Source organism: Anabas testudineus, chromosome 3, assembly GCF_900324465.2.
Source record: "Anabas testudineus chromosome 3, fAnaTes1.2, whole genome shotgun sequence".
In the NCBI taxonomy this organism is placed as follows: domain Eukaryota; kingdom Metazoa; phylum Chordata; class Actinopteri; order Anabantiformes; family Anabantidae; genus Anabas; species Anabas testudineus.
The window spans coordinates 591,371-610,410 of record NC_046612.1 but is presented as its reverse complement, the minus strand read 5'-3'; the positions used below and the strand labels follow the sequence as shown (position 1 = coordinate 610,410).

General features: G+C 46.1%; 1 protein-coding gene across 6 annotated transcripts in view; it reads left to right on the top strand.

The window, feature by feature from the left end:
• The window catches only part of fhod1 (formin homology 2 domain containing 1), a 36,088-nt gene extending 17,670 nt beyond the window's left edge, over positions 1-18,418 (top strand). Inside the window, exons 4-28 of one of the 6 annotated variants that reach the window (XM_026379099.1) lie at positions 266-333; positions 949-1,054; positions 1,544-1,638; positions 2,052-2,163; positions 2,397-2,491; positions 2,574-2,717; positions 2,869-3,263; positions 4,012-4,119; positions 5,068-5,145; positions 5,677-5,703; positions 6,410-6,460; positions 7,802-7,968; positions 8,062-8,118; positions 8,788-8,934; positions 9,323-9,495; positions 10,637-11,194; positions 11,679-11,834; positions 11,974-12,156; positions 12,449-12,568; positions 13,537-13,698; positions 13,790-13,980; positions 14,620-14,812; positions 14,965-15,142; positions 15,288-15,464; positions 17,781-18,418. In XM_026379099.1, the coding sequence (XP_026234884.1) occupies positions 266-333; positions 949-1,054; positions 1,544-1,638; positions 2,052-2,163; positions 2,397-2,491; positions 2,574-2,717; positions 2,869-3,263; positions 4,012-4,119; positions 5,068-5,145; positions 5,677-5,703; positions 6,410-6,460; positions 7,802-7,968; positions 8,062-8,118; positions 8,788-8,934; positions 9,323-9,495; positions 10,637-11,194; positions 11,679-11,834; positions 11,974-12,156; positions 12,449-12,568; positions 13,537-13,698; positions 13,790-13,980; positions 14,620-14,812; positions 14,965-15,142; positions 15,288-15,464; positions 17,781-17,863 (3,824 nt within the window). In that variant the 3' untranslated portion in view covers positions 17,864-18,418. Of the gene's footprint in view, positions 1-265; positions 334-948; positions 1,055-1,543; positions 1,639-2,051; positions 2,164-2,396; positions 2,492-2,573; positions 2,718-2,868; positions 3,264-4,011; positions 4,120-5,067; positions 5,146-5,676; positions 5,704-6,409; positions 6,461-7,801; positions 7,969-8,061; positions 8,119-8,787; positions 8,935-9,322; positions 9,496-10,636; positions 11,195-11,675; positions 11,835-11,973; positions 12,157-12,448; positions 12,569-13,536; positions 13,699-13,789; positions 13,981-14,619; positions 14,813-14,964; positions 15,143-15,287; positions 15,465-17,780 lie in introns of all 6 variants that reach the window. The other 5 variants (XM_026379098.1, XM_026379102.1, XM_026379100.1 and 2 more) reach the window with 5 other exon arrangements.
• The last annotated feature ends 622 nt before the right edge of the window (positions 18,419-19,040 follow it).

Here is a 19,040-nt window from a genome sequence, read left to right as displayed (position 1 = left end):
TTTAGAGATGAGATAAACTGTGTTGGGTACGTGACGCTGTAGCTCCATCCTGAAAATAGACTGAGCAGCAGCTGAGCTTGTAGATTCTAAGTTTAAGTCAGATTTGGACTGATAGGATGTGTCCACTGCACAGTTTCCACACAGTGACGCTTCTGTTTCTAATAAGCCAGCTCCTGTGTGTACGGTGTTATTGCTGATTAACCGATGCGATTTGTCGCTGTCACTTGTAAATGGACTTGCTCCGTTTCCTGTTCCTATGTTTCAGAGAAGCTGTATAACTCTCACGGTCCAGAGCTCAGACGGTCTCTCTTCTCCCTCAAACAGCTTTTCCAGGTAACATTCACACTTTTGTCATTAAGTTTTATTTCCTGAATGGTCTGTCCAGGCTTTATCCAGTCTTTTAACCACTGTGGAGTTATTGATATACTCCGTACATCACTGGACTATCTGAGAAAAACAGGAGCAGCTTCAACACACAGCGCCCTCATACGTTTGGCAGCCAGCAACGATCTGAGGAATAATAATATAATAATAATCCTCATCATCATCATTTTGTTATTATTATTATTATTATTATTGTTATTGTTATATTATTATTATTATTTTTATTATTATTATTGTTATTGTTATTATTATTATTATTATTATTATTATTATTATATTATTATTATTATTATTGTTATTGTTATATTATTATTATTGTTATTATTATTATTATGGTTATTGTTATATTATTATTATTATTGTTATTATTATTATTATGGTTATTGTTATATTATTATTATTGTTGTTGTTGTTATTATTATTATTATTATTATTATTATTATTATTATTATTATTATTATATTATTATTATTATTATTATTTACTTGTAATGACCGAATCATAAATTATACAAACGTGTCCTGTCCAGTTTTACACTCTGTCTCTTCTGCCTGGTCTCTGCAGGATGATAAAGACCTGGTTCCAGAGTTTGTGGCCTCTGAAGGTTTGACATGTTTCATTAAAGTTGGAGCAGAGGCTGACCACAACTACCAGAACTACATCCTGAGAGGTGAGACTGACCGGTGGTCAGAGAGTTGAGGACCTGCACTGATCATCATAGGGGTGCTTTACCCCAAACCTCTGACTATCCACACTGAGTTCCTGTAAACGGTGTGTGGTTTCGGTTCATGACAGAATCTGTGGGTAGTTTTGAGTCCTATCAGTTACATCGCTCAGTAGTTGCCACAGAAACGGACACAGCTTCCGTCTCTGTCCACAAACTTAACTGATTTTCCACCTCAGCGGGCTGTACAGCTGTTTTAAAGGTAACACTTTACTCACGTGTACATAAAATCTGGAGCTGCAGCTGGAGCTGGCGTTCTCAGTTCGGGCCCCAGTAGCTCTGTCTGAACCCACAGAAACTAATAAATAAATAAATGAGGCTCACATGCAGAAACAGTTTCTTTCACCTGTCCAACAAACCGTTCCTCTGGAGCTTCTGTATTCGAGTATGGAAACCTGACTGCTCGCTTCTGTGTATCTGTCCGTGTGTCGTCAGCTCTCAGTCAGATCATGCTGTTTGTGGATGGAATGAACGGAGTGATAAATCACAATGAGACGGTGCAGTGGCTCTACACGCTGACGGGAAGTCTGGTGAGTCCTGAACCACACAACAAAAGGAGAACCCCAAACTGAGGAGGTCACTGACCTGATGATGTGTACTCACCTACTCCATGATGTAGTACAGTTACATGAGTCTGAACAGGTAAAACACAGCATGTATTGATAGATTCAACTGAGTCTCTCATGTCCGCGTAGGAACTTTCAAACAGAGTCATGGGTCATGATATTATCCAGGTACACTCGACACTACAGTGAGTTCACACCTGAAAACAAAACTGTTAAAGGGGTTACTGCTGAGACAAGTGATGTAATAAAGTCTAGTTTCATGAAGTTGCAGAGTTCTTCCTCTGCAGCAGTCAGTGAGACAGGAGCAGAGTCAGAGGTAGAACTAGTCGCTGACGCCACCTGCTGGACACGTACTGAACATCTTTATCCTGCCTCAGTCTCGTCTGGTGGTGAAAACGGCTCTGAAGCTGCTCATCGTCTTTGTGGAATATGCAGAGTCCAACAGTCCTCTACTCATCCAGGCTGTCAACACGGTGGACGGAAACAGAGGTAACTCACTTTGGAAATGCTTCATTCAAATGCAGCGGCTGGTGTTTTAATATTAGAGTCTAGGAAAATAAAGAACCAATGAAGGTAAAAGTGCTTTGGTTAATAAAGTTTGACCTCAGCAGCACGGACAGAAAAGTGAGTCTGGACTTTGCTCGGGACCAACACACTGTGTGTGTGTGTGTGTGTGTGTGTGTGTGTGTGTGTGTGTGTTGGGGGGGGGGGGGGGGGGGTAGGTGTGCAGCCATGGAGTTATGTGATGGAGGTTCTGCAGGAAAAAAACGGCTCCGACCCAGAACTGCTCATGTTCACTATGACTCTCATCAACAAGGTAAAGTACAGCCGCTCCCTGCACGCTGGCTTCACTGTGACACTGTCAACAACTTGTACTGTGTTTTCTGTGTTTGTGTCAGACTCTGGCAGCGCTGCCCGACCAGGATTCGTTCTACGATGTGACGGACAGTCTGGAGCAGCTGGGGATGGAGACCATCATCCAGAAACACATGAACAACAAGGGAGCAGAACCTGAGCTCAGAGCACAGTTCACCGTGTACGAGGTAACGGCGACAGGAACAGCAGCTGATACATGTAACGAATGCTGGTCACTGCACATCGCGGGACTTTAGTCTGACAGTCATTAACCCTCCGTGTGTTTATTTTCAAGAAGACTAATCTGCTTTTTAAAACGTGTTCTTGTGTGTGTTGCAGACAGCTCTGAGGCATGAGGACGGTGATGTGGAAGACTCGTCCCACCCCATTCGTAAAGAGAGAAGAAAGATGGCCACAGGCGAGCAGGAGGGACGGAGGAGTCGCCGCTCATCCAGCCAAAACCTCCCTGACCTCCTGTCTTCCTCCGCAGGATCCTCCCGGCCTGCGTCCCCCACACCCAGTGCATTCCTCTCCCCCTCCACCGCTGACCCTGTGGTCTCCTCCACCAGCCCCACGCCCGGGCTCGGCAGCAGGCCGTCCTCTCCGCTGACCTCTGATTCTAGCAGCCCCACCTGCAGTCCATCTGGATCCCAGAGAGGGTCTCCTGTTCCCCCTCAGACTGCCCCCAATGGTACCATGACCACAGAGCAGGACATGAAGACGCCGTCCAGCCCGTAAGTTCCTTCTGCTCATGAATGTGCAGGAGCTGGAACCCGACCGGTATAGTTTCTAAAAACTACAGAAGAAAATCAGCTTGACCAACACGAAATATATAAACGTATAATAATATTTTAACAGAGTTTCTTTTGATTTTGTTTGAATTGGAGAAGTGTCTGTCGGTCTGTACACACACGAGGAGACGAAGAAAATCACTAAAAATACTTATTTTACATCTTCACCCACTCTTCCCGTGTGCAGTTCCCCGCTCCAACAATCAGACAGGAAGCCGACATTGGTTTGAAAGAAGAAACGGTCTGACCGAGACGCTGAGGAGGCGATGGTTGATTAGGGAAACAAGCAGGAAACGGTTCAGACTCAAACTGTTTTTAAATTTATGATGAAGGATCAGGCTTCTTAGCTTAATCTGTCCACAGAGACACAGGGAGGACCAATCAGACGGTAGAGACAAAAACAGACGTCAGTCAGTTCTCGTCAAAAAACGTTTTTTAAACGTAAAAACAAAACGTTTAAACAAAAAAACAAAAAAACAAAAAAAAAAGAAAAACAAAAATGTTAAATCGTTTAAAAAAACATTAAAAACTGTTAAAAACTCTAAGGACGATAAAGGCTTCGTCCCCTCTCTCTCTCTCTCTCTCTGCATGTCTGTCTGGATTCTGGTTCTGGTTTTGGGTGTCTCTGATTTGTTAACCCTGGGTGTGTTCCCTACTCTCTCTCGGTGCTGTGCTCTATCCCGACCACTAGGAGTCGCTCTTTCCTCAGCCACCACATGTCAGCTCTGGGTCTGAGCAGGAAGTCCAGACTCTTCTCCAAAACCAGCTCCATCTCTGAGGAGCCGTCAGCCGCCTGCAGGTCTGTAACGTTGAGCTTTGGATCTGCTACTCCAACTAACTAACTCCAACTAACTAACTCCAACTAACTAACTCCAACCAACTAACTCCAACCAACTAACTCCAACCAACTAACTCCAACTAACTAACTCCAACCAACTAACTCCAACTAACTAACTCTAACTAACTCCAACTAACTAACTCCAACTAACTAACTCCAACTAACTAACTCCAACCAACTAACTCCAACTAACTAACTCCAACTAACTAACTCCAACTAACTAACTCCAACTAACTAACTCCAACTAACTAACTCCAACTAACTAACTCTAACCAACTAACTCTAACCAACTAACTCCAACTAACTAACTTTAACTAACTAACTCCAACCAACTAACTCCAACTAACTCTAACTAACTCCAACTAACTAACTCCAACTAACTAACTACTCTCTCTGTGTTGCAGCTCGTCCCCCTCAGATGTCTCTCTCTCTGCCTGTCTCCCTCTCTCTGCCTGTCTCTCTCTGAGTCTCTGTCTCTCTGTGTTGCAGCTCGTCCCCCTCAGATGTCTCTCTCTCTGCCTGTCTCTCTCTCTCTCTCTGCCTGTCTCCCTCTCTCTGCCTGTCTCTCTCTGAGTCTCTGTCTCTCTGTGTTGCAGCTCGTCCCCCACAGATGTCTCTCTCTCTGCCTGTCTCTCTCTCTCTGCCTGTCTCTCTCTCTCTGCCTGTCTCTCTCTCTCTCTCTGCCCGTCTCCCTCTCTCTGCCTGTCTCTCTCTGAGTCTCTGTCTCTCTGTGTTGCAGCTCGTCCCCCTCAGATGTCTCTCTCTCTGCCTGTCTCCCTCTCTCTGTCTGTCTCTCTCTGAGTCTCTGTCTCTCTGTGTTGCAGCTCGTCCCCCTCAGATGTCTCTCTCTCTGCCTGTCTCCCTCTCTCTGTCTGTCTCTCTCTGAGTCTCTGTCTCTCTGTGTTGCAGCTCGTCCCCCTCAGATGTCTCTCTCCAGTTGAACCCAGAGCAGCCCGGCAGTAAGACGGAGACTAAAACCAGTTTTAAGTAAGTGAAGCAGATAACCTGGGCTGGGTTGTGTGGTAACCATGACTGCGGTATCCGCGGTAACCACGATGCTGTAGCCACAGTAACCACGATGCTGTAGAGGTTAAATGACATGATTGTGTGTTTCCGTCATTTCTAGATTATTTCTGGGTTTTAAATGTAAAATCTGAATGATGTCGTTAACACCTTGACGTGGTTTCTGGATCTTTTATCACGTTCTTACTTTTCCTGGTTCCTTCCTGCATCTCATCTGTCTCTCTCTCGATCTGTCTCTCTCCCTCCCAGTCTCTCTGCCCCCCCGCCCCCCATTATAACTTCATAATGTTTCATCTGTTGCTCTAATTTCTCTCTCTATCTCTTCCTCTCTCTATCTCTTCCTCTCTCTGTCTCTCTCTCCCTCCCAGTCTCTCTTCCCCCCCACCCCCCGCCCCTCATTATAACTTCATAATGTTTCATCTATTGCTCTAATTTCTCTCTCTCTCTTTCTTTTATCACCTTATCATTTACCCCCCTCCCCCGTTCCTCCCCCAGCTCTGGGGAGGATGACCAGGTGTTCTGGTAAGTCCGCTCTTCCTCCTCCTCCTCCTCCTCCTCCTGTGTCTGTAGTTGTCCTGGTGCTCAGCTGCATAAAACAAGATTTAAATCTTAGGCCACCGACAGTTGTTCACTGACTCAGAAAAGTCCGGAGACCTGCTGTAGCTTTGGTGGGTCCCTCCTTCTGGTCCTGGATCCGAACCGGGCTGAGACTGTTTCTGAGAAGATAAAGAAGCTACAGATGCAGAGGAGCTGAAGTTTAATCCGGTTTAGTTCAGTGACTCAGTTTTGTGCAGCTGATCACCTGTGGTCAGATCGTACCTGTGACGTTGTCCAGTTTGTGGACTGTGGACCACGATGCGTGACTGTGGTTTGGGTTAGTTTTCTAACAAGAGTCTGACATAGTGAATGAATGAATGAGTGAGTCCAGATCGGACCTCATGCAGGTCTCTGAAGGTAGAACTGGTTTTCATGAGATCAGTTTCTGATTCTTCATCGGGTCTGAACTGAACAGGACTAACACTCTTAAATGTCTGTTTCTCCTGCTGCTTCTTGCGTGATGCTCGTTGTTTCTGGACTGTGTCAGAAAGGTTTAAGTTTTCTACCTGCTGAGTCAGACAGGAACCAAACCAAGGTGGAGTAGGTGGACTAGAACCTGAGAACTGGATCAGCTCAGGAACTTGGTTTTCTGTGTGTGTGTCCTGCTCAGCTCTGTGTTGTGTCTCTGCAGCCCAGATGACTATAATGTAAATATGGACAAGCCAGTTCTGAGGAAGTTTGCGTAAGTACTGCTACAGCCCCATTGCATGCTGGGAGCTGGAGGGAGGACAGTCGGGCTTCTGTCACTGACTCTGTGTGTGTGTGTGTGTGTGTGTGTGTGTCTGTGTGTCTGTGTGTTGGGTTAATGCAGCCTGGTGTTGGGTTGTGCAGTGTTGGTTCAGCTGCATGTAGATGTTTACCTGTATTGTCCTCGGGTGTTTCTGTTATTTTGTCCACCCCCTTTACATCAGTGAGCACAGAAACCGCCTTCATCAAAATATTTAGACCGAGAACTGTTCAGAACTGATTTACCTTAAGGTCGGACGTCACTTCAACATATCCAGTTAGTCAGTCAGCTCTGGTTCACACTACTGTACCCCCCCTCGGTCCTGTTGTGGTCTCCCAGGCCTGGATCTGGTCCTGGACCTGGTCTAGGTCTTTGGTCCTCTGCAATTCACACCACAACAATAGAGACTCATAAAGTTGTAGCTGTGAAGCTCAGACAGCTAATTACAGACCTGGACCTGGGCCTCAGACCTGAACACGGTTCCCTTGGTTGTTCTGCGGTCCAGCTTTGATCTGGATCTGTCAGTGAAGCACGAAGGATCTAAAACTCTGCTCTGGTCTCAGAGTTTGTCAGTAGTCAATAAAAATAAGAGGCGTCTGTTAAAGGGTCAGTTTCTCTGAGCTTCTTCAGCTCATAACCGCGACGCCGTTTCTCTCGATGGTAAAATCGTACATATGAGCGCTGCGGTACGAGCTGTGCGTGTCCTGGTGGTGGGGCTTATGATAGGTTATGTTTAATCTGCCTGTGGCTGCTTTGATTTGACGCTGAACAAAGAAAATGACTCTGATGCTCACGTGTGGTGCTGTCCAGTATTTGTCTTCTTGTCAACAAACGTCATCTTCAGACTCAAACCAGCAGTGTGTCGTGTCTGGGACTCTGGGACTCTCGTTAGAAACACTTCCCACCGATCCACTCCGAGTCTCTAGTGAGTAAATAAAGTTTGTCCAGAACAGAAATTCTCCATAAAAGTCCAACACATGTCAAACGCCCTCTCCGTACTGTGCAGACAAGTGGATTCTGACCTGAGTGTTCTGACAGTGGTCACAGAGGTGCAGATCCATATGTGGAAGTGGACTGGTCCTGCTATAGGAACCTGATTTGGTTTGTTCACAGTGCAGAGAAACATCTGAGTCAGTTGAGGGGGAACAGTGTCTGGACACTAACAGAGTCTCAGACATTCAGTGCTGGTTTGAGTCTGTGAAGAAGACAAATGAGTGATTCTTTAAAAACGCTGTTCAGGACGTTGTTCTCTCCGAACATGTGTGAAAGTGATGCCTGTTCACCCCCACCCTGCAGAGACACCTTCCTGCACCGCCTGGCAGCCACACAGTGGGAGAAGAAGAGGAGGAGCAAACAGCTGAGCCAGCCTCGGCTGTCCACGTCTGATGACATCATAACCCTGAGCCCACAGCCGGCGGTAGAGGAGGGCGGCGATGTCCCGGCTGAGGAGCCGTTGTGTCCTGGTGAATCTTTTTATTAACAACAGATCACCACAGTGTTTGTATCTGAGTCAGGATGAAACCTACTGTTAATGTGCATTGTTTCTTTTTCCTCAGTTCCAGCATCCAGCAGTCTGGACACTAACAGACGCCCGGAGTCCCAGAATGACCCACGTAAGAAACCAACCTAATCTCTCTGCTGTCCTAACAGAGTTCAGAGTCTGTCCAAGTTTCTGGAGGACTCAGCTGGGTCAGAATAAACTACATGAGCAGGACCCGACACATCAGACAGTATCCCTGGGACCTGAGTTTGTGTCAAAGAGAAAACCTAAATGTTGTTTCAGTATAAACTGTAGAAACTTAAAAGAACTGAGAAACATGCTGAGGATAAAGAGGTGGTGTCTGCAGGTGTTTGTCTTCCTGCAGTCACAAGGTATAGCATCATGTCCTGTAACACCTGATTCACCTGGTTCAGCAGATCTCTGTGTGGACTCCAGCTGCAGCATAAATCACACTTCAGTCCAGATTTAGCTCAGCTGAGTCACTGCTGGGGCTCACATTAAAACATGAAACCAGAAACATCCTTAAACATTTGCCGTTTGTGGACGGTAGAGGATCCTCAAAAGTCGTAGTGTTTATCAATCTAATACACAAAAAACGATCTCAAATGACCTCACAAATAACCCACGGGTCAGTTTTGGAAATGTGAGGAACGAGGTGAAACACTTTTGTCTCAGTTTTCACCTGTAGACTTGGCGTTGACATGTAGAACTGCATCAGCTGCTGAGTGATGTGAAACGTGTGTGTGTGTGTGTGTTAACCTCAACATGTTTCTGAGTGCAGCGCCACCTGTGCAGCGTAAGTGCAGCACGTTGACCAACGACAAGAAGTTTCTGCTGGACATGCTTTTCTCCAAGACCACTGCCCCGGGGCCGCTGAGCCCGACGGCTGCTGCTTCTGACATCGAGGAAGAAGGCAGCTTCCTGCCCGGTGAGAGAATCGCACATCTGTAGTGCAGGTTACAGAACCTCAGCATGAAGCGTGAAAGCCGTCCTTCACTGTCGGAGTTGAACGGTCCGAGTCCTTCACTGAGAAAATAATAATAAAATAAAACAACATAGTGATTATGTCCTAATGATAAGATCATGTAATGGACTGTGAGAGAGTTGACTGAACGTCCAGTGGCACAGAGCAGAAACAATCTGGTAATTCCGCAAATGGAGTCTGACTCACTGCACGTACAGACTCGGGAAGGCATCAGAACTTTTACAAAGCGTTTTAGCAGTGAACAAAATTTTAACTTCAGAGACAGACAGCTTTTTGTTGTTAGTTCTGGAAATGGAGGCAGATTGAGACCTCTGTGTTTCCCTCCTCACAGGTGGTGGAGATCCGGGCGGTCTGGGTCGTGTGTTGGAGCGTCTCTCCGACCTCAGAGCGCGCTCAGTGGAGCCTCCTAAGTCCAGCGAGAGCAACACCTCCCTGAGGACGGAGCTGGAGGGTCTAGAAGGTTCCGCCCAGGCAGCACTGGCCCGACTGACTGAAGAAAGACAGGTCTGAATCCTGGTGCAGGGACCTGGTCTCTGAAAGCCTGTTTTTATTTTCCAATAGCACAGACACTCTTCGTCAATTATCTCAGTTAGGGAGGAGATGAAGAAGAAGAAGACATGTTCCAGTTTCAGAAGACACGAGCGTCGCATAGGAAGAGTGTTCACAGTGTTTTGAATGTTGGCAGTGAAGCTGTTGGACCACTGAGCTGAAGATCTGTCTGTGTGCTCCAGGGACTGTTGACTGGTGGTTCAGCATGAGAGAGGGTCTGTAGACCTGGAACAGGGAGTTCAGGTAGGAAGGTGCTGTGAGGTGACCACTCTGTAGGTGAGAGTCCGAGACTTGAACCTGAGGCAGCAGCTACAGGAAGTCGGAGCAGAGACGTGAACTGTGGTGATTTGTGTCCTGATCAAACATGAGACGTATTGCTGCAGTTTGGATCACGTGGGGTTCTGATTGTGCAGCTGGTCGTCCGATCAGTAGAACTCTGCAGTGGTCAGGATGAGAGATGAGTGTCCGCGCGAAGAGCTGGGTAGAAGATCCAGAGGGCTGAGGTCAGATCTTTCTCATGTTGTAGAGTAAACGGCCGTCGGAGAGGTGGAGATGTTCGTGAAGCTTAGCTGGTTGACGGCGAGGAGTTTTGTAGATGATGCCGTGATGTTTGGTGTTTGGTCTGACTGGGAAGAGGAGGTTGAAGATATTTCATGTGTAAGCAGATTTTTCAGAGGGACATTTGAACTGATACTATGTGAAACAGTTCTGTAGCAGAAGATCAATGATGTTAGTAGAACCAGTAGTAAAAAAACTAAAATCAGCTCTTCTGTCTTGTTTAAGTCGAGGTCAGAGATCTTCAGCGTCTTCGATGGTCAGTGTCATTTAAGCTTTCAGTCAGTTTAACTCCTTCTGATATTGTGCTGGGTAGTTCTGCAGTGTTGGGCTGTGATGGTTGTTGATCTTTTTGTGGAGCTTGTTGTTTAGATGATGTCATCATATATGTCTCATATAGACAAATGTGTATCGGGGATTCTGAATCCGGGTCCTCCAGGTCCACAGTCTTGCTGTCCTACCTTCAGGTAGCAGCACAGTAGTGGGTCCTGAGGACCAGGATTCAGGACCTCCTTCTAAATGTGTCAACATGCGCCAACAGAACCAGCAGCTCCGGCAGCAGAGCAGCATCGACATGGAAAGCCACGCCCACCACCTGGAGTCGACCCAGATGACCCCGCTGGGCCCCAGAGCCCCTGCAGACGCCTGGGACCAGCTGCAACCCAGCGCCGCTGCCCTGCGCATCAAAGACCTGGACTTTTCGGACCTGCTAGACGACGAAGACATTGACGTTTTGGACGTGGACACCTTCGACTCCTCCACCTCCTCCTTCTGCTTAGCTGGCATCCCTCCCCCTCCCCCTCCTCTACCTGGCCTGGCTGCTCCTCCCCCTCCTCCTCCGCCTCCACCAGCCTGTCCAGTCCCACCACCTCCCCCCCCTCCCCCAGGTGCTCCTCCCCCTCCTCCCTCATCCACGTCCTCCCAGAAGAAGAAGAAGCTGGTGAAATTGTTCTGGAAGGAGCTGAAGCAGGCGGACGGACCTCAGAAGTGTCGATTCGGTCAGGGGACGGTGTGGGCATCTCTGGACAAGGTGGCTGTGGACACCACCCGCCTTGAGCACCTGTTTGAATCTAAAGCCAAGGAACTGGCTGTCACCAAGGTAACCAGACCAGTTCTTACCTATGATGACAGATGTGGCTGATTGTGTTGTTAGACAGAAGAAAGTAGAACAGTCGTGGAGCTGAACGTGAGTTTTACAGGGTTCATCCTCTGGGGAGAAAAACAACTGAAACAGAAGCTTCAGCAGCTTAGAGACCTAAAACAGCCATTTACCATTCAGTTTATAACGTGACTCAAAAAATGAAAAGAAGTTTCAAAACCACCAAACTTCAGCAGTGACACAGTCTGGTCACTGACACTAAGCAGTGAGTAAAGCAGGCGACTGATGGACAGAGACGGACAGACTCCGAGTCTCAGGATGTCTCTGTGAGCATAAAGTGGGACTGAGACCTTGTGACCTCAAGGTCACAGGTCACAGGAATATTAGTGGTTAAAATAAAAGAACGTCAAGGTTAAAACTGACTATGTGCATTGTGACAGAAAACATACATTCATTAACATGTGTCGGGGGGTTGTGATAGCAGAAAGGACCTGAGACCAAAAAGTCTGAGATTCTGGTTCTGGACCCAAAGAGGAGCAACGCCATCAACATCGGTATGACCGTCCTGCCGGCCGTCCACGTCATCAGGACCGCCATCCTCAACTTTGACGAGTTTGCCATCAGCAAAGAGGGAATCGAGGTAAAGACCCGAGCTCTGTGCTGATGATTATCACGTTCATCACTGGATAACTAGATTTCAGTAGACCACCGAGATCTAGTTAGACCAGGCCCTGAGAGACTGAAACAGAACTCTCACCCCACCCACCCTGTCTGAGCAGAAGATCCTGACCATGACCCCCACGGAGGAGGAGAAGCAGAAGATCCAGGAGGCTCAGCTGGCCAATCCCGACGTCCCCCTCGGCACAGCGGAGCAGTTCCTCTTCAGTCTGGCCTCCATCAGCGCCCTGATCCCCCGCCTGCAGCTCTGGGCCTTCAAACTCAACTACGAGGCTTTGGAAAAGGTAACGCACACACTGACACGGGAGGTGAGATGTGCCGACTGCTGCCGATTCTGTTTATTCTGACTCTCTTCTTCACAGCCTTCTCAGCATCAGCCACAGTTGGTCAGTGTTTTGTAGACCATTAAGTGTTGGTCAGTGTTTTGTCTGGTGAGACCATTAATCTGAATCTGAGACAGAAGCAACTTCTTTATTATTATTTACCCTGTTTAACATTTAATTTTGTCCTGTACCATGACTGTTTGTTAGTTCAGTGTACAGAGAGGAAGGTCACTGTCTGTGTCCCCATCTGCAGGAGATCGCAGAGCCCCTGTTTGACCTGAAGCTGGGCATGGAGCAGCTGGCCTCCAACCAGACCTTCAAGAGAATCCTGGCAACACTGCTCGCCATTGGAAACTTCCTCAACGGCTCCAACGTGAGAGCACAAACCTCTCTGTGTGTGATTTGATCAGCCTCACTCTCAATTTTCAGAAACTTGCTGAAAACGGAACGTGCTATAAAGTTTGTCTCCTTGACTTTGATATTTTCCTTTCAGCTCACCTGTAAGTCGCTCCGGATAAAAGCGTCTGATTAATGACTACATGTAAAATTGTCTCTTTCCATTAGAGAACAATGTCTGACGTCACACACACAGCTGAGCAGACTGAGCAGACGCTGTGTCCTGTGGAAAGTCTTTCTGCATTAACACAGTAATTAACAATGTTTTCACTTAAAAAGAAAAACCTAACAGATACTAGCAACAAGCGTGTGCATGTTTCAGCGTCTGTTTTTGCTGCATTTCTCTTTGAAATCTACACTCGCTCCACCTCAGTTCAACACAAGCTGAGGGAACAAAAGGAGGGAAATCTGACTGTAACTCTGCAAAGGTGTGGACTGAGCCTCAGCTGAGAGCGATGGCTGTGGGGAAATGGTCAAAGCGACCGAGATGTGTTCTTACATATGACTTGAAAAGCTCTGAACTAGTCCTTTAAATGATCAATTTAAGCTGGGTTCAGCTGACTCTCATTGAAAACAGAACTGTTTTCCCACTGTTCTGATTTTCTACCTGATTTACTGTCGTTTATTTCATTTGGTAAGAAAACTCCAGTAAAACCGGTAGAAATCACCAACTATCTGGTTTTTGAACGTGCGCAGGAAGAGGTCGTTTGTGATTGGTCGTCCTGCAGTGACGTCACCATCCAGTGCTGACTCAGCTCTTCTTGTGTCACGTTCAGGACGGTGGTAAAAGCTTTTCTCATGATCACAGATCAGATCTAAACATAACAGGATTTACGTTCGGTGTGGAGCAGCTGAACTGGTTCAGGTCCGACGGAGCTCGATCTAAACTGTGTTTGCACAGACAACAGTGATTTAATCCGCTCCTGCCTCTGTGTGTGTGTCCAGGCCAAAGGCTTTGAGCTGAACTACCTGGAGAAGGTGGTGGAGGTGAAGGACACAGTCCACCGTCAGTCCCTGCTGCATCACACCTGCAACCAGGTGGTGGAAAATTACCCAGAATCCTCGGACATCTACTCCGAGATCCCCGCCATCACCCGATCTGCCAAAGTACCAGTCCTACCGAATCTCCTCTGTTCTGTGAGTCTGTTCAGGTAACAAGCAGGCGGTGACCAGGTGAGTTTGTGTTTTTTCCCCCCAGGTGGACTTCGAGCTGCTCTCAGAAAACCTGGTCCAGCTGGAGAAACGCTGCAAAGCATCATGGGACAACCTGAAGGTGGTAGCCAAACACGAAACCAAAGCAGTGCTGAAGAACAAGATGACGGAGTTCCTGAAGGACTGTACACAGAGGATCATCATCCTGAAGGTCGTCCACCGGCGGGTCATCAACAGGTCAGAGAGACAGACAGACAGACAGACACAGAGAGACAGACAGACAGACAGACAGACAGAGAGACAGAGAGACAGACAGAGAGAGAGAGACAGAGAGAGACAGACAGAGAGAGACAGACAGAGAGAGACAGACAGAGAGAGACAGACAGACAGACAGAGAGAGACAGACAGAGAGAGACAGACAGAGAGAGACAGACAGAGAGAGAGAGACAGAGAGAGAGAGAGACAGACAGAGAGAGAGAGACAGACAGAGAGAGAGAGACAGACAGAGAGAGACAGACACAGAGAGACAGACACAGAGAGACAGACACAGAGAGACAGACACAGAGAGACAGACACAGAGAGACAGACACAGAGAGACAGACACAGAGAGACAGACACAGAGAGACAGACACAGAGAGACAGACAGACACACAGAGAGACAGAGAGACACACAGAGAGACAGACACAGACAGACAGAGGCAGACACAGAGAGACAGGCAGACACAGAGAGACAGAGGCAGACACAGAGAGAGAGACAGACACAGAGAGAGAGACAGACACAGAGAGACAGACAGACACAGAGAGACAGACAGACACATTCTAGTGAGATGCTGCTGTGGGATTATGTGAAGAAACAAACTGCTGCTGCTCCTGCAGGTTCCACTCCTTCCTGCTGTTCCTGGGTCAGCCGTCCTCCTCGGTCCGGGACATTAAAGTCACCAGCTTCTGTCGGATCATCAGCGAGTTCGCTCTGGAGTATCGCACCACCAGAGAGCGAGTCCTCACCCTCAAACGGAAACGAGCCACTCACCGAGAACGAACCAAGACCAGAGGCAAGATGATCACCGAGGTAAATGATCCAACTGAAGCTTGGTGTGATCCGACAAGTGACCTCCAACGTGAACCCTGTCGATAGGAAACACAAAGACAGAAATGAACTTTACACTTAAAATGCTGTTTGTCTTCTGAGGCCTTCATAATTCCTCCTCCTCGTCCTCTCAGACAGAGAAGTTTTCAGGGGCCGCGTCTCCCGAGGACAGTCCAGCTCCAGTCTCCAGCCCGTCAGAGGTGGCTGCTGGTCAGGAGGAGGAGCACGAGAACATGAAGAACCTGCTGATCAGCAGCAGCAGCGGTCTGACTGTGGACGACAGAGGCCTGAGACGCTCCAGAGCCGTCCGCAGTAAGACTCCGTCTCTTTATCTCAGATCAGATCAGATCAGATCAGATCAGATCAGGTCATCTCCAGAGCTTTCCTTATTCTGACCTCACAACAGAGTTTAGTCCAGTTCTGGTCCTTTTTGACTCTTTGGTTCTTGGTTCCTCAGGTCTGGGCAGAGTGAGTCCATCTGCGGTGTCTGTGGCCAAAGAAGACGGGACCAACTCCCCGGACGATGCCACGGATGAGATCATGGACCGACTGGTTAAGTCCGTTACCAAGAATCCGTCAGACCGACCGTCCAGCCCAAAGGCCCGCAAACGGTCCCGACTCAACAGGAAGTCAAGTAAGTACCAGAGCTGAGGTGCTGAAGAGTCCAGAATAGTTCTCTGGTTCTTTAATGTAAATATGGACGATGACAGTTTTGACGTTGACACTTGACGACGTGAGCTGCTGCCACTGAAAGGAGTCCGCTGGGAGGAAGGATGGATGGATGGATGGAAAAAGAATTAAAGGATGGATGAATAAAGGATGAAAGGACCTCCAGATGAGAGGCTGCGTCCTCCGTTCGGCTTCAGGCCAGTAAACTGGAACAAGGAGCTGCAGACGTAAAGTTCTGCTCGCTAACGTGTTGGTGGGTTTGCTCTTCAGAAGGTCGAGCTGTTCAGCCGGGTTCAGACTCTGTTGAGACACAACAGCAGCTCTGTGTCCAAAACAGGATGAGACCTGTGCAGCTTCATATCTCTGTTGTCACTTCCTCAGTTAATCCTCCACAGCACGAAGGGGTTAAACTTAGAGACAAGATAAGACGACAACAGCAACTCACGGATCCTGTCCGAGCACCGGCCGCGCACAAACCGCTAAACACCGTCCACTGGTTGCCGCAGCAACAAGCAACAAACAGGCAACAAAAGGAAAAAGACAAATTCAGCAGTTAACAGAGAAATCCCCGTTTTTATCTTTGCATTAAAACCGCCTGGAGTTTAGTGTTTTACTGTAAGTTCATTAGAACAGTTAGAGTCAACTCCACCGCAGCTGATGCTGGAAATGTAGCATCTATTAAAATTGAGAACAGAATAGACTAGACTAAACTAGACTAGACTGGAAGAGACTAGACTAGAAGAGACTAGACTAGAAGAGACTAGACTAGAATAAATGGAATAGAATAGAATGCCTTTTTATTGTCACTGTCCACGTATACAATATACATTATATACATGTATGATGAGATTAAAAGCATCTCACTGTTGGTGCAAACATGCATAAATTTAACATAAATAACAATAATAACAGTAGCAGCAGAAGTGATGAATTGTATAATAGTGCAAGTCAAATGAGGTGGTGTACACAAAAAACAGGATACAATCATATCTACATATGCAGGTGGAAAATTGCACAGTGATTGTAAAGTATACAAGGAGGATTTTTATTTTCCTTTTTTTAACATTCAGTAGTTCGGATGGTTCAGTAGGTAGTCAGTGCATATGTGAATTTATGGCAGTGATGGCTTTTGGGAAAAAGCTGTTCTTGAGTCTGTTTGTCCTCGTTCTGTGGCACCTGTAGCGCCTTCCTGAGGGTGACAGGTTGAACAGACCAGAAGCTGGATGGGAACTGTCCTTGATGATGTTCTCCGCTCTGCTGAGGCAGCGGGAGGTGTAAATGTCTGACAGGGAGGGGAGTGGGCAGCCTATGATCTGATTTAACTACTCTCTGAAGCCTCCCTCTGTCTGCTATAGTGCAACTCCCGTACCATAAACTAGACTAGACTAGAATGAACTAGACTAGATTAGAATGAACTAGACTAGACTAGAATGGACTAGACTAGAATGAACTAGACTAGATTAGAATGGACTAGACTAGACTAGAATGAACTGAAATAGACTAGATTAGAATAAACTAGACTAGACATATATACAGAATAATATATGTATTGTAAGAAGTAATATATGTAATATAAGAAGTAATATATGTATTATAAGAAGTAATATATGTAATATAAGAAGTAATATATGTAATATAAGAAGTAATATATTATAAGAAGTAATATATGTAATATAAGTAATACATGTATTATAAGAAGTAATATATGTAATATAAGAAGTAATACATGTATTATAAGAAGTAATATGTAATATAAGAAGTAATATATTATAAGAAGTAATCTATATATTATAAGAAGTAATATATGTAAAATAAGAAGTAATATATTATAAGAAGCAATATATGTAATATAAGAAGTAATTTATTATAAGAAGTAATCTATGTATTATAAGAAGTAATCTATGTATTATAAGAAGTAATCTATGTATTATAAGAAGTAATATACGTATTATAAGAAGTAATATACGTATTATAAGAAGTAATATATGTAATATAAGAAGAATTTATTATAAGAAGTAATCTATGTATTATAAGAAGTAATATACGTATTATAAGAAGTAATATATTACGTATATTACTTCTTATACTACATATAAGAAGTAATATACGTAATATAAGAAGTAATATATGTAGTATAAGAAGTAATATATGTAGTATAAGAAGTAATATATGTAGTATAAGAAGTAAAACGGTGACGGTTGTGGAAACATCCTCAGACACACCGAGTGGTTTTGGTCTCGGTCTCCTTTCTCACTGAATCTGTCCCATGTCTGTGTTTCAGTGAGGAGGACTCTGAAGAGCGGTCTCACTCTGGACGTGGTTCAGGCTCTAGGACTCAACAACACGACAGGAGACAAGGTCTGAGCAGAGACTCGACGGATCAGGTTGAAGAGGCCGAAGCTGCAGGACGTTGACACAGACCCTCTTCGGATCACGTTGGACTGAAAAGATGTTTAAGACGCGTTGAAGTTCCCACGTGATCTTCATCAGCAGCAGAAGTTTTAATGACACGTTAAACACGTTAATGCACCAGTTTTCACTTCATGAACACGTTTAGCTCGTGACACCTTCACCGACGGTTAGAACACGTCACGCCGTTCACGCCGAGCCGAGGAGCTCGGAGCGAATCTTCACTTTTCACTGGTTGGTTCTGAGGAAGAGACAGAAAGCGTGACGCTGAATGTTCCTCTGATTACTTAGAATCTATTCACAGAATGATCACTTCTTCTTTTACTAGCTGTGGTTAAACGTCTGGACCGAGGGTGGAGGTTCACCAGGTCACTGACCAGGTCAGTGACCAGGTACAAGGTGTGGAACACGTCTCTGCTTCAGCTCTGCAGTCTGTTTTAAAGCTTCTTCACAGAACATGAACAGTTTATTGAGGTGGATTTAATGACTGTAATAAAGTGTTTTAATTTATTCCTGTCTCCTGACTCTTAAATCGTCAAACTGTCGCTGACGGTGAGGAATCGTGTCCTCGTGTCCATCAGGGGGACGTTTGAGCTGAAAATAACGGCGTCCTACAAAAACCAAAGGAGATGCTTCACATCACCTTAGATTTGATTTCAAGCTGCTGACTGAGCTCACAGAACCGGTCCTGTGGAGTCCGACTGTTTTCTTATTAAAAACCAAAACGATGTCGTCATCACCACAGTACTACCCGCACGTGGCCCTGTGGGGGCCCGGCCCCTGACACTGCTGATCACCTGGGGAAGTAGTACTCAGTACTGTGAGTGAAGTAAAAGCAGCAGTACTACAGTTTCAGCTGATCCTCAGTGAAGTCGTGATGCAGACGGGTCCATTTCAGAACCATGCGACTTTGGATGTGGCTAAAACCTTCAGTAAAGTAGTAGTAGTAGTAGTAGTAGTAGTAGTAGTACTAGTAGTAGTAGTAGTAGTAGTAGTTACTTTACGCCGCAGCTGCAAACGTGTTCATTCAGCGGTATGGATTAAATACACTGTACAGTACATTGAATTGTGTATTTTTACTTCACTGAGGTTTGAATGCAGTACTTTTTACTTTAGATTTGCTTTATGTTGT